Source organism: Stegodyphus dumicola, chromosome 10 (genome assembly GCF_044657685.1).
Source record: "Stegodyphus dumicola isolate Sdum_Otavi_A_Nest chromosome 10, ASM4465768v1".
Lineage (NCBI taxonomy): Eukaryota > Metazoa > Arthropoda > Arachnida > Araneae > Eresidae > Stegodyphus > Stegodyphus dumicola.
This window is the reverse complement of record NC_140777.1, coordinates 22919146-22934585: the sequence shown is the minus strand read 5'-3', so window position 1 is coordinate 22934585 and position 15440 is coordinate 22919146. Positions and strand designations below refer to the sequence as shown.

Below are 15440 nucleotides of genomic sequence, written 5' to 3'. Positions count from 1 at the left end.
CCAAAATTTATTAATTTATATATTAAAAAGGCAGGCATTGACTTTACTTTATAATTTTTTGGCTCTTTTGGATATGATAACATTACCTTAAACCTTAGCTGGAGGGTAATGAAGGATATAGCAGAGTAAAGAAATTATCTTGTAAATTTTTATTGTAAATATGTATATTTAATCAATACTGGATTCTTTCCTTTTACTAATAAAGGGCCAACTCTTTTCAAAAGTCTCAATTATAGCCCGAATTGAGTGAAGATTTTAATCTTCTTCTAATTTTCCATACTTTAGCCAGTATTTAGTTAAGTTTTGATATACCAATTGAAATCAAGTTCATTAAACTTTTAATTTTTTCCTTCATTAAATATAACTTTTAATTAACTTCCTTAAGGAATTTCTGGGAATTTTTTTAGAGGTTTTTTAGGACTTTGTTTAAAAAAATTTTAGGAAATTTTACTTTTAAACTTTAATTTTAAAACATTTTAGTTTTACTTAATTACTTTAATTTGCAGTTTTCACACAAAAAAAATTTTCACTTGACGTTATTTACAATTTTTGCACAGTTTTTCGGCAGGGCACACATTTCGCATTACAAACAGTTTACATTTTTTAATTCACAATACCACTTTATTTTTCTTCAAGCAAACTTACATCTCTTGATTGGCTCCCTAAATAATTGATAATTACTACCTTTAGGATTTTTAATTTAATTTTATTTTAATATTAATGTTTACAAAAAATTTTTAATATAACAAAAATAGCGGCTTGGCACTCGGCTTTATCTGCATAGGCGCCATCTATATAATTTGAAGAACACTCTTACTTCTCTTTAACAACACTTTTGCAAACCCCAACGCTCATGTGGTAGGTAGGTTGGAATTGAAACTTGCTATTTGCTTGCTTTAAGTATTTTTTTTTTTTTTTTTTTTAATTTTTTCTGTAGTATTTAAGTATTTTCTAAATATGAAATTATATTTTTAAATATATATTTGTTTTTTTAAAAATTGTGAATTAGTACTTTTTGTTTCTTATTGGTTTATATGGATTATGTATAGTTCTTTTTTAGTTTCTTTTTATTGATATGCATATTCGTGTCGGGGAGGTTTCTGTAGACAAGGGTTTCTAAAATACATTGGTTTCTAGATTATTTTTTATTTTTTATAAAAAAAAAATATTTTATTAAAAATTTAATTTAAAAAAAAAGTTTAATTTAATACTTGACTTTAATTGCTTGTTTCTCAAAAGACTTCATTAGTATTTTCCTTTTAGAACTTTAATTCTTAAATGCTAATTTCTAAGGGTACCTCTTTATTGGTAACTCTTTTTACTTTTGGTTTTGAATTTTACCCTTGCCTGCATGAATGACGAAACATGAATTGAATGATTGGAGAGTTAGGTTTGGAGGCAACTTCTTGATAAGTCTGTCTCCTGCCTACTCAACAGTCATTCACTTATGCATTTTTAAAAAAAAAATTGTTTGGTTTAATTTTAATTTGCTAAATTAGTGAATTTATTTTCATGGATTGGTTTTGCACTTGATTTGCTTATGCTTCTGAATTTAAATGATATTGTAGATTAGTTCGAGAATTAAATCTTTTATATGTTTCCACAATTTTTAAAAATTTTTTAAAAATTATTTTGGCCTTTTTTTTTCTTTATTTTGGCTTTAAATTTGCTTTTTACTTTTATACGTGTTTGTTAAAATTTAAATTTAAATTTGTTTAAATTTAAATTTCATTCCTTGCAGCAATGGCGCAAAGAATTTTTAACTAAATTTGTATTTAAATTAAATTTATTTAATTAAATTCAATTTTTTCTTATGAAACATTTATATATATATATATATATATTTTCATATTAGTGTCTCTGGAAACAAAGTTTTTAGAGTCATTAACATATTAAATTACCTAATAGTTATTTGTTGAAGACTGTGTAGATATTGTACAGAATAGTTGTCTTAAAGAACTTCCCTCTAACATTGGTGCATGATACATTTAGTGAGTTCTAACATATCAAAATTGAAATGCTGTGAAAACATAATGATATATTTCTGTTATCTAACTGTGTGGTTGGATAACAACTGCAGGGGCTATAATTTGCATGAATATTACTATCCAGCCATAGGCATTTGGAGTTTCAATTAACAAGCCATTAAGCTATTTAAAGCAACTTAAAAAAGAACCATAAATTTGGCTGTTGACTGATAATTTTCCTTTAGCACTTCCTCGAAAAATAAAGCAATGGCCTTAAAGATTGGCTGAAGTATATCAACATCTGGTAAGCTATCCTAGAAATATAACTGTAGCATTTGTTTAAAAGCTGTTGCATCTCTAGCAATCACAGTAGTTCAGAAGGCATAGTGTAATGGAGATAAAGATGATTTAGGAGTATGGGATTCTGATTTTCAATAAAATGCTGATATCATTAAGTCGAAAGGATAAGATTCTACTGCTGATTCAAAAAGAAATGATGCATACCTATTTTTAAAGTATTTTTAGTACCATATTTACACATGTCTTCTCCCCTTTTAATTCCTAATTTTATCTTATGGAAATGGAGAGGAAAAGTCATACAAATAATTTAATAAATCCCAAAGACTGTGGTTACAGTAAGAACATAAGTAAAAAGTACTTTGGGATAAATTATCAATAGCTGTTACAATATTATGTGTTTAAAAGACATCTATATTATAAATAGAATACATAATAATATTAACATTAATATTTCTAACAAGATATTTTTATTTATAATTCCTTGTATCTCAAATCTTTTTTCCTCTGTTTGTTGACTGCTACTACTCCCCGAATCTGAAATAATTTAATGGTACTGGAAGTGCTGTCTTCTAGTTAGATTATAATATTTATTTGAATATTTTCTTATAACATTATCAATTGTGACATAAAAAAATTACTTTTTTCTCCGTAGGAAACAAAGTTTTATTTGCTGTCTTTCAACATTATGTTTTTCCTTTTCTTGCGAGAATGATAACAGACTCTCCAGTTTTATTAGTGAAAGCTATTCATAACTTTAAAGGCACCAACAATGATGAGGTAAAATATTTGTTTGTATTAATTAGTGTATCTCAGTTATTGTTATTAATCAGCATTACTTGTTCTTTTCTTTTTTCATTATATAAGTAAATAATTTTGTTGTCTTTTAATAATAATTGTATTTCAAATTATACTATCCTGTAAATGAGAATTTTTATTGCAAATACATACCATAGAGCAATTAATTGGAAAACTTACAGAAATATTAGTGTTTTTTTTTTTTCGTGGGGGGGGGAGGAAGTATAAAAAGTCAGGGGTAGTATTTTAAGGTACTCTTGTAGTATGGCGAAGTTGTTTGATTTATCGCCAAGTTGTTTCATTTATAGTAGCCTGAGTAGTTGAATGTTATGGGAAAACCTATTGTGACGTAATCAGGTGCATGATTCTGGGAAATTTTGTATCATGGGATGCTTTTTAAGCGTTTTTGTGGTGTGTGTTGGTTTGATTCTTTAAACGGTAGAATGGCCGAATGTAGTAAGATTAATTTGAATTTTCTGTATGATTTAGAGCGAAAGGGGAAAAGAGCTTTAATTGACTGGTGTGTAAATGAAGGTTTACTTAGTAGCCATTATAAGTGTCCTGTATGTAGGAAGGATATGCGTCTAGTCGAACGTAAAAACCATTTAGATGGATTTGAATGGGTTTGTAGGAAGAAAGGTTCATATGGTCACTATGTGAAGCGTTCGATCAGAAAAAGTACCTGGTTTGAAAAAAGTCATTTGAGTATGATTGATATTTTGATTTTTACGTGGTTCTGAGGGTACGAAGCAAACTCGAAAATCATGGTAAGTGAATATTTGCTTTTGGTAGTGCTTAAATGTATAACATATTTTTCCTTGTTTATGTTATTTTATTGTTTGGTTTAAAATGTATTTTATTGAGATTATGTATTTTTTGTTTGCCTATATTGTAGAATTTGGTGCTCCTTTGACTTTTTAAGTGAAAATATATCGGTGTGTACATGGACAAAGTAAAGGCAGTGCACAATGCAAGTTTGTGCAATTCTGGGATTTTTTTTAAGTGAAAATAGGTCGACGTGTACATGGATAAGGTCAAAGGAGTGCGCAATGCCATTTTTGTGCAATTCGGGGATTTTTTTTAAGTGAAAATAAGTCGATGTGTACATGAATACTGAGTTTCTGCAGTTGTTTGTCTTGTTATTTTGGCTTTGTGCAGCGGCGATTTTCTGCGCAGAAATCGCCGCTTCACAAGCCAAGATAACGAGTCAAAGAATTGCACAAAATCGGTATCCATGTACCGCCAAAAATCGCCAAGGGGTACCCTAAAATATACTTTTACCAAAGTCATCTGTGTCTTTACCAGGATTTTAACCACAGATTATGCCATAAGAGCATGCACAAGGGAATAAAATAAATTTATGATTAGTCGATATTTTAGGATGCCCCTTGGATTATTGCCAAGTTGTTTTATTTTTCGCCAAATTGTTGCTTCATTTATGGTAACCTGAGTAGTTGAATGTTATGTAAACCCTATTATGACAAGATTGGTTGCATGATTGCAGTGAGACTGATGAGAAAACATTTGTAAGTGCTTATTTCTGTGTTGACAAGTTGTTTCATTTATCACCAAATTGTTGCTTCATTTATGGTAACCTGAGTAGTTGAATGTTATGGAAACTCTATTATGACAAGATTGGTTGTGTGATTGCAGTGAGACTGACGAGAAAAAATTTGTAAGGGCTTATTTCTGTGTTGGATATCATTTAAGAAGTACATTGCTTATTTTGTGCTGGACACTGTAAAATGGCTGTTTGTGATGAGATTAATGTGATGTTTCTGTACAATTTGGAATGAAACGAGAAAAAAGCATTAATTGACTGGTGTGTAAATAAAGATTTACTTAGTAGTCATTATAAATGTCCTGTTTGTATGAAGGAAATGCATATGGTTGAACATAAAGATTGTTCATATGGCTTTGAACACGTTTGCCGCAAGAAAGGTTCATCGAAGAAATGCCACTGACAGTCCGGCAATACAGAGGATATTTTTTACTCTTATTTTTTTTTTTTTTTTTTTTGAATTTATGTGGTGACAGCAGTATGTATATTCTAGTTGAGGTAATTTTAGAAAGTTTTTGGATGCTGTTAACGAATTTTGTGTGTCACAGACTGAAGACAGAAATTTCTAAACACAGTAAGTTAATATTTCCTTTTTGTAGTGCATATATGCGATGATATGAATTTCCATTTTTATGTTATTTCATTGTGCATTTTAAAATGCAGTTTATTGAGCTTTGATTAGTTACAAATTTTGTTCAATTTTGATGAGTAACTTTGTTTTAACATTAAATGATGTCATCATTCTCGTGATTTTTTTAAGTGAAAATAGATCGATGTGTACATGGACAAAGTCAAGGGAGTGTAGTTTGTGCAATTCCTTGATGTTTTTTTAATGAAAGTAGATCAATGTGTACATGGACACCGGTTATGCGTATGCGATGTGTACGTGGTACAATTCTTTGATTTGTAATTTTGGTTTTGTTTAGCAGCCATCTTGAAATTGTGCCTTGCTGGCCAATCGCCACTTTTCGCTAAGGAACACCCTGAAATATATTTTTACCAAATTTTTTGTATTTGCTCTAACTTAAGAGAGTAACTGAGGAAAGGTATGAGGCCGGTCAGTCAAATCTTTATGGTCAGGAATAATCATCCACCTTATTTTTGTTTGAGCATCACTGTAGAGATATTACTTTTTGTTTTTCTTAAAGCAGAAAATACAAATAATTAGTAATGCCTTCAGGAATCAGACGACAATCTTCCAATTACTAGTTATGCATTCTACCACTTACATTAGGTGAGCACAAGAACAGGAAGAAATGCGATAATTCAGTATAAATTTATGATCCCCTTAAAGTAGCTTAACATGAAAGCCTAACATGAAAATTAACTTTGCCATCTGTATGTTGTACAATTTCATGTTAAAGAAATAAAATTAATTGTTTAGATTATTTAGGTAATGAGCTTTTAAGTATGAGTTTGTGTGTAATACTGAATGTGTTTTGTTTTCTGCTATCATACGGTTATTAAATTTTTTTAATTTTGATAATTTTATTTCATGTTTTTGATCAATTAGAAAATTAAGTTTTCATGTATTTGATTTTAATTACATTTTTGGCACTTGTATGTTAAACATTACTGGGAATTTCGGTTACTTTAAAGGTAGGATGATAACTTAAATATCTTAATAACTTAATAAAAATTTTATAACGTTAAATATCTGCTTCCCTATTGCAACCATGGTTTCAACCTTCAGTGTACTTCTTTACTTCATACAATAATTTTTGTTTAATTTGCTATATTTTCATCCTTTGTTTTTTCCCATTTGTTTTCTTCTTAATGGATTTCCGGAATTCCCAAAATAATGAAATAGAATATTTCATTTTTTTAGAATTATGAATATTAAATATTCATAATTACCAAACAGTAAAAGGTACTGATGTGTTATCCCATTGACTGTGAAAGTTAGTTACCATCAAACCATGAAAGTTAGTGGAGATCCCATCAAAGTTGAACCAGTCTTTTTGCAGAATTATGAAGGAACTCAAGGCTGTTTATTTCATAAACAATCAGAATTCGACCCACTTTGTTTCTGCGCTTCGTAAAAAAAGCTTTTGCCGATTTCTATTGTTCTATTAGACCTTTCAGTTTTATTGAAAGCTTTGTCTGGAACGCTATGACTACAAACTTCAGGTTATTGTTCCAATCTTGTTGCTTTGTCAGCCATATTCAGCAGGGCATATTGTGTTTGCACTTTTTTAGATGATAGGATTCCATAACTTAAAAGATAATTTATTGCTTGTTATTCTGTAGAAGACAGGTCTCAAATTTGAATCTTTTTTATGTAGGTCAGTCAGAAAGTTTGTTGCACTACTGCGTAAATATGTTCCGTCTAAAACTATTTGGATGACATTGTCTCGCAACACTTCAGACCTGTACCTTTATCGCATAACGTAGCAGCTTTCCTGAGGCAAGTTTAGTTTTTCTGATAATTAGTCGCAAACATGTCTCGACAGCTGCAAATAGCGTCAAAATTGGAAATGCAGTGATTCGTTTTTTGTGGGCAAAAAAGTGCAACTGCACTAAAATTTATGGGCAATTGCATGAAGTGTATGTTGAAAATGCAATGTCATGTCAAGCTATTGCAAAATGGTGCAACAGGCTTTAGAATGGATATACAGATATTGACGGCGCTGAGCACGAGGGAAGATCATCAACTGCAACAAATTCAGAAATCGCTGCTCACGTGAATGAATGCATTCTTGCAAACAGATGCATAACAATAGACGAAACCTCAAGTGAACTGAATATTTCTCATGGAAGTGTGCATAGAATTATTGCCGATCACTTTAAATTTCGTAAAGTTTGTGCTCGATGGGTGCCACGTCTATTGATGGAGGAACATAAAGGAAAGTGTTTTGGAAGTGCTTTTGCATTTCTGCAACATTACCAAATGGAAGGAAAGGAGTTTTTGGACAAAACTGGCTGGAGATGAAACATGGATTCACCACTTCTCACCTGAAACGAAATGCAGCTTGCTTGAGTGGAAACATTGCAGTTCCCCGACACGAACAAAGTGTCGAACTGTTCCATCTGCAGGAATGATAATGCTGTTTTTCGACAGAAAAGGTGTGGTGCATACAGAGTTTATGTTGAAGGGTGCCACAATTAATGCATCTTCTTATTGTGAAACACTAAAATGATTGCGACAATCACTTTAAAATCGCTGGCCGGGTAAACTGTCAAACAGCATTGTGCTCCTGCATGACAATGCAAGACCACATGCAGCAAAACAAACGTGTGACCTGAAAAAGGGAGGAAATGTGGAATCATCCTCCTTATAGCCCAGACCTTTCACCTCCTGACTTCCATGTGTTTGGTCCCATGAAACAAGAACTTTCAAACTGACGGTACCATTCGGATGCCAAAGGGAAAGCTGCATCCCAACATTGGTTATCGGACATTGGACAGGATTTCTTTGCAGAGGGCATCAAAAAACTTGTACCACGCCTTGACAAATGCTTAAATAAGAGGTAATTATTACGTTGAAAAGTAGATTTTGAGTGGAACTTTAAGATATAAATAAAGTTATTGTAAAATTTGTTCCTGTTTTGTTTTCTTAGGCAGTGCAACTAACTTTTTGACTGACCCTCGTATTTTCTTAATGCGAGGAAAAAATTCAGCAATAACAGTTAGTTTATATCTTTGTTCATAAAAACAAAACATGAGTTACATCAAACAAGAGCGCAGATGTTACAGGTGTGTTGCTACATTATGCTTATCCATAATTGACACTAAATCATGCTGCTGTGTAGCTATTTCACAGTTGATAGGATAATACGTTAATACCCAGTGAAATTATATATCACTAAAGAAAATTTGTTGTCTAAGTGCAATGTAGAAAAGTGATCAAAAATGCAAGAACAAGAGCAAGAAATTGGACCACGTGCATAACAGCTTGTTTACTGTTTAGGCAGTGTATTCATATCAATCAAATTTTGCTTGAAAAAACTGTTAAATTTGTCATATAAAACTATCATAGATTGAAATGGTAAAAATTTACTCTATGGTATGGAAATGTTTCTTTTTTGACGCCAAGATCAGCAACTACACAAAATCGAAATGGGAAGTCAAAGACATAAATTGTGTGCATGTGCACATCAACCTATTTTTACTGAAAAAACATCAGAGAATTGCACAAACTAGGCATTGTGCATTACTTTGACTTTGTCTATGTACACATTGATCTATTTTCACTTGAACAAAATCAGGAAGCTAAAACAAAGTTAAACTATCATGGTAACCCAAAAAAAATTTATCGCTGTCTTAACGCACAGAGATGAACAAATAACCAAAAATACACAAACAGAGAGGAATAAATAAGGAAAAATACATATTTCCTAACATAAAAACATTAAACAACAAATCTTTTTAACAAAAATTAACAGTCAGACGAATAAATAAATGAAATATCAATTTTTTAACATACCCTTTTTTTTTTTTTTTTTTTTTTTCATGTGCATACATTTATGCTTCCCACCACCATCTCCTCCATCCTCCAGGTAAGCAATTCAATTAAATTTTTCGTCATTTCGGCTCATCCACTGTTAATCAACATTCATCCTTAATCAATAGCATCCTCAGACATACTCAAATGATGGTACCCACAGCAAAATGATAGCAGGTTCAAAATCTAAGACCATATCATGCACATGCAAGCAAACACAGCATCTGAAAAGAATAGTAAGAACCCAAAGCCCAAGTCCGTAAAGGGTTACTGTTACAAAAAAGTGCAGCGGGCTTTCAGATTTCACGAACAACCAATATCGCTTGGCGATTTTTTTCAGAAAAAAAAGTAAGGGGTACAGTACAGTAAAGATTAGCCGATTGAAATATCTTAGAGAAGTTTGCAATTCTAAAAATGGTAGAAGAATTATAATTTCCCACTCCCAGATCAGCAACCAGTCTCCAACTTCAAATCAACAACGGTCTTACAGTCAATCTTGCAACAGTCTCTCAGATCACAACCAGTCTCCAGTATCCTGATTGCCACCAGAATTAACTTGGGATCAGAGAGATACCCTGCAACAGATATGCACAAATTACTAAATAATTTATCATTATGTTTTTTTTTTTTTTTTTTTTTTTTTTTTTTTTTTTTTTTTTTAGTTATAGCTTTATAACTTGATGATTTTTATGACTTTCTTTTATTTACAGCTTTGCTTAAAGAAAGGCGATGTCATCACTGTGACTCAGGCTATAGATGGAGGCTGGTGGGAAGGTACTTTAAATGGAGTGACTGGATGGTTTCCGAGTAATTATGTTAAAGAGCTAAAAACAGGTTATTTGTGTATATGTAATTATGCATTTTAATTCTGACTTTTGTATACATTCGTGATATTTTGTGTCTGTTTTGTTTTATTGTGAATTTTTATTCTGTTTGTGTAGTTTGCAACATGCATTAACAACACATGGTCTTGATTATTAGTGTTAATTATTGCACGGATAATTGACAGTTGACTTTTTAATTTGTTATAAATAATTAATAATTTTAAATTAATTAGTACATGAAATATAAAAATTTTGCATTTTAGAGAGTTTAACTGTATGATATATTGTGCACTGTGTAAAATTTTTTTTATTATAGTAATAAAATTTACATATGTTTTCCTTATGAAAAAATGTCAGTTACATTCTTGGTTGGAGAAAAGAGCTATAATGACATTCTTTCCAGCAGTAAGGCTGATTCTCCACAAAACTATAGCACTATATGAACTAAGTTTATTTACTCATTTAGTCTAACAATTTATCTACATGTTCCTATGTCCCATTACTACCTCTGCTATCTTCATCTTCATTTTTCTTACTGTGCTTTTCTACTGACTGCTGTTTTGCTTTGTATTTGTAAAATCGTATAGCTTTTCATCATGCTTATGTCTCCATCCACATTTCAGTGTTTCCTTTACTTACATTTCATGTTTTTGAAAATCAAAAATAATTTAAATAAAGCCCAGTGTTGTAACCTATTGTTGAAAGCTATTTTAAATTTTTACCCCAATTTAAAAGCTGTTTATTACACTCTCTTGGGAAAAAAAAAAAAAAATCTTTATATATATATGCACTCAGAAAAAATTGAGTGATGACTACAAAATATTGCATGTGATTGTGGTTTAGTGAGTTATGTTAATGATTAAATTTGCAGACTGTTCAGCATTGCTCTTACCATTGTATCTACTTTCTCTATTATTAAAATAATTTTGTATGCATAAGACATAATATACGCACTTTATCCTAGTAGCAGGAAGTATAATTATTCATTTATTTAATTTTAGTACAAGTTAGTTTTTAATGAACTTGCAGTTAAAATAGCATTGTCATAAATAACTATAATATGCATAAATTTTAAGTGTTTTAGGGCGATTGTTCCTTTTTAATGAAATGTATGATATGCTTTTTAGAAATCATCAGAATAATTGTGAGGAATTTATACCTGTAAATAAATCTGGAACCTGTTTTTAATTTATTTTTCAAGTGTTTGCATGATCAATAAATAATTTTTATTAGAGTAAAAATTATTTTTTTCTTAGATAAAATTGTTGTCTGTTATTTAGACTAAAATCATTTTTTATGTTCCTCCTTTTAGATGTAAATGTTCTTAAACCAATATGACTTTTTCTCTTTAGAAACTTTGAAATCTAGAAAAAACAATGTCCATTCATCTGAAGTGCCTTTGTCTCCAAATCTGAATGAAATGAAAATGTACCGTGGTATTGTAAGTGTATAAATTCATTATTTTTCCCCCTTAAAAATAAAACTTGTATACATTTCTGACTAAAAAACCTTTCATATTCAGTTACTATCCATTTATTTGGCTTTAAATTGTTTTCATTCTATAAATTCTTGAAACCTGTAATCAAGACTAATTATCTGTATTTCATTATTTGGTATATGTACAAGTTCTCTCAGCGATTTCCCCTTCCTAAATAATATTAGAAAACAGTCACATCGAGAATTTTATATGTGTTTTCTGATAGAGCATGTCTTGAATTTGAAATGGTAAGATTAGTATTCTAACTGTGGCTTTATCAGTTAAGCATTGTGACTGTAAATAACTTTGAAGTCTATAATAGCTGTGTTCAGAATTTTATCAAATGCTCTAAAAGACTGTTTCTTCTAAGCAGCATTCAAAATGTATGCTTTATTATTTTTAATATAAATACTTTATTAATATATGAAACGATTACATGTAATAACTTTTTTTGGCTTGTAGTGTTTATAGTTTTTTTTTTTTTTTTTTTTTTTTTTATTTCTTTTTTCTGTTTTAAGGTTTTTCAAGATATTGTTGATACTGAAAATAATCATTTAAGTGAATTACAATCTTTAAGTGATAAATATTTGAAACCTCTTGCAGAGGCTGATATGTAAGTATCTCTGTTGGATGCTTTAACATGCTGTTTGTTTATTAAGTTGGAAGTTGCACTGTTGTTGTTGCCTTTTTAGATTTAAAATATATACATGTAATTACTAGTTGATGCCTAATGCTTAAGCATACAGTTTAATTATTAAGTTGGAGACGGACATTGATAGTATTATTCTGTTGTCATTGCCTTTTCAGATTTAAAATACTGTACAAAGTCTGAGATCCGTAATGATCTAAAATCTGTACCTCAAAGCCTCCGACAGCACTTTTTTTTTTTTTTTTTTTTTTTTTTTTTTGTGTATGCTTTACGCATGCGCATTTGATCCCCCTCCCCCAATAAAACATGGAGAGAGTCCTGATTCTTAATTTCACTTTGGCACTAAATACGTACTTATTGAAGAAACAATAATTTTAGCATAAATTTGTATGATCAATAATTTGACCAGCTACAGAGTCAAATTATTGATAGAAGCTCTGTAGCTGCATGCATCTCAAACTGAAACATTCTACCTAGAAATTGTATTTGGCTTTCATCACCGCATGTTTATCAGAATGTGACATCTTGTGTAATGGCTCATTCAGCGATGCCTAAACAATTTTTTTAATATTAGTAATTGAATAACAAAGAGTATGGTAAACTTTTCTGTTGACATTATGCTTGGCGGTGATTATAGATTAGTTAAATGTGTTAATAAATGTTAATGAGGGAAAATTTTAACAAAAATTTCTTTCAGTATACTAAAAATAGATTTTTTAATGATATTCATAGGCTAAAAGATTACATTTAGTGCTATTTGAATTAAGAATAACTGATTTGTTATTCACATAAACCCAGAACCGGCACCAGAGGGTGTATGGCCGCAGCGGGCAGTGAAATTTAGGGAAGATGTTAAATTTTTGGAATTTAGAGAAGCACCGACCAACAAAATTAAGTGAAGACAAAATTTTTAGAATTTAGGGAAAGCGCTAGGACAAAAAATTTAGAACTTAGGGATGTGTTTGTTAGCAGAATTTAGGACCCACAAAGACTGCATCAAGTGGTAGGCTATCTAGCGCTGGTCCTTGATAAGTCTTAAGTGTATGTGGAAATTTATTTATTCAGGACTCAGATAAGCCTTAAGCATGTGCAAGAAATAGACGTAAGTATAATAAATAACTAAAATAATACAATTCATGCTTAATTGTTTCAGTTTGCTATAGAAGCAAGACAAAATTTAGCAAAACAACCTGTCTTTCATTGCTAATCTCATGGTAGCTGATACTGAAGCTGCTGAGCTATTTGCTGATTAATTTATTGAATTCACTAATAGTTGAAAGTTATCTCAACAAATTTATAACTCTGATGAAACTGGTCTTTTTTGGCAATATGTACTGCGAAATACCTTGACAAACTCTACAGAAAAGGCTTAACCTCTTAACTGCCGCGAGCGTATATATACGCCTTGCTCAGCCGATGCGTTAACTGCCCCAGGCGTATATATACGTCCTTCCAAACTGCTATCATTTGCTTTGCGCTGCTACACCTAAAATTATTCGCAAAGTTAACGCATCGGCTGCGCATCTGGGGCAGTTAACGCATCGGCTGAGCAAGGCGTATATATACGCCCGCGGCAGTTAAGGGGTTAAATTGGCGTCAAAGATTTCAAAGCGAGACTAACAGTTTTAGCATGCACAAATGCAAAAGTGTAAACTTTTTCTAATCGGAAGAAACACATGACCTCAAGCATTTAAGGGAATAAAGATTTCCCCCCTTTGTATATCGTGGTGCATGGGTGGCACAAACATTAATGAATGAGTGGTTTGAAAATCATTTCATACCCAAGGCTCAGCAACATTTGCATTTTAACAAAAGTTTACCTGATGACACAAAAATTATCCTTATTGTAGACAACTGTAGGGCTCATACTTCAATCTAAGTTTTAGTGAAAGATAATGTATCTGTATTAGTCTTTCCTCTAAACTGTACGTCCATCATTCAGCCTACAGATATCATAATAGTGCACGAACTGAAATGCAAATATAAAGCAGTGTTTTAAAGTCCATGTTAAATTTCTTAAATAATGGCAAGACTACTTAAGATTTTTTAAAATATTTTAGCATAAAATCTTCTGTGTAGAGCATTGCAAGATCGTGGGAGGATGTGTCTCCAGATACTTTTAAAAATGCTTGGCATAATTTATGGCCAACTATCATATTTCATAGTAAGGCTGATAAAGATGATAGCCACGAATTTGAAGGTTTTCGAATATCGCAAACCAAAGGTGAAATTTTCCAATTAATGGATTTTGTAAAGAAATGTGGAGAAGCGATAATAAATGAAGATGATATAACAGAAGTTTTTCATTGTGGTGACAATGCCCCAATCATAAATTAACAAATGGCAAAATCTGTAATATGATTCTAGATCCAAAAAATACCACTACCAATAGTGAGGAAAAGAGAGGTTATTGAAAATGAAAAAATTTCGATTGACATATTAGTCAGAATTCTCAACACTGCAATTACATGACTTGAACAATGGAACTTTGTAACCAAACAAGATATTATTTCTGTTTATAAAATGAAAGAAAAAGTATTAGCACAAAAAGCAAAGCAACTTGGACAATTTACATTGAAAGAAATGTTTAATCAAGTAAACAAAAAGAATATTAAGCTTTTTTTTTTTTTTTTGTAAATATTGATATCATTTAGGTCATATAAAGGCTTCATATTTTTAATTTTATGATTTCTACATGTTAACTTAGTAGATTTAAAATGATGATCCAATATCTGGAAGAATCCCAAATCCCAGGACGTTGTATCCAATCCAGGATGCTTTACCCAATTATCAATTAATTAACGAATGGCAAAATTCGTAATATGATTCTAGATCCAAAAAATACCACTACCAATAGTGAGGAAAATGACAGAGAGGTTATTGAAAATGAAAAAATTTCGACTGACAAATTAGTCAGAATTCTCAACACTGCAATTACATGACTTGAACAATGGAACTTTGTAACCGAACAAGATATTATTTCTGTTTATAAAATGAAAGAAAAAGTATTAGCACAAAAACCCATGCTTTACCCAATAATCAATCATGTTGAAAGAAATGTTTAATAAAGTAAACAAATAAATATTAAGTTTTTTTTTTTTTTTTTTGATCGTAATTGCTTTTTATTTCATAAATTACGGTTTCATATTTTTAATTTTATAATTTTTGCATGCCATCTTACCAGATTTAAACTGATGATCTATAATCCGGAAAAACCAATAATCCGGAATCACCGAAGTCCCGACGAGTCCAGAATAAAGACTTTTGACTGTATAAATGACACATTTTGGTTATACTGACTCAGCTTTTATTCTCTCTAATACTGTCATTAGTTTAAAATTTTTTAATTTCAGTGTTATTGAGAGTTATTTAGCAAATTATATAAATTATATGAGAAATGGCCCATTATTATGCACTATGCAT

The 15440-nt window shown here is 30.8% G+C and overlaps 1 protein-coding gene across 1 annotated transcript in view; it reads left to right on the top strand.

Annotated features, from left to right (window-relative positions):
• The window catches only part of LOC118181365 (rho guanine nucleotide exchange factor 7-like), an 84917-nt gene that overhangs the window by 5451 nt on the left and 64026 nt on the right, over positions 1–15440 (top strand). Inside the window, exons 2-5 of the mRNA XM_035350496.2 lie at positions 2920–3044; positions 9778–9901; positions 11244–11332; positions 11887–11981. Coding sequence (XP_035206387.1) covers positions 2976–3044; positions 9778–9901; positions 11244–11332; positions 11887–11981 — 377 coding nt within the window. The 5' untranslated portion in view covers positions 2920–2975. The remainder of the gene's footprint in view (positions 1–2919; positions 3045–9777; positions 9902–11243; positions 11333–11886; positions 11982–15440) is intronic.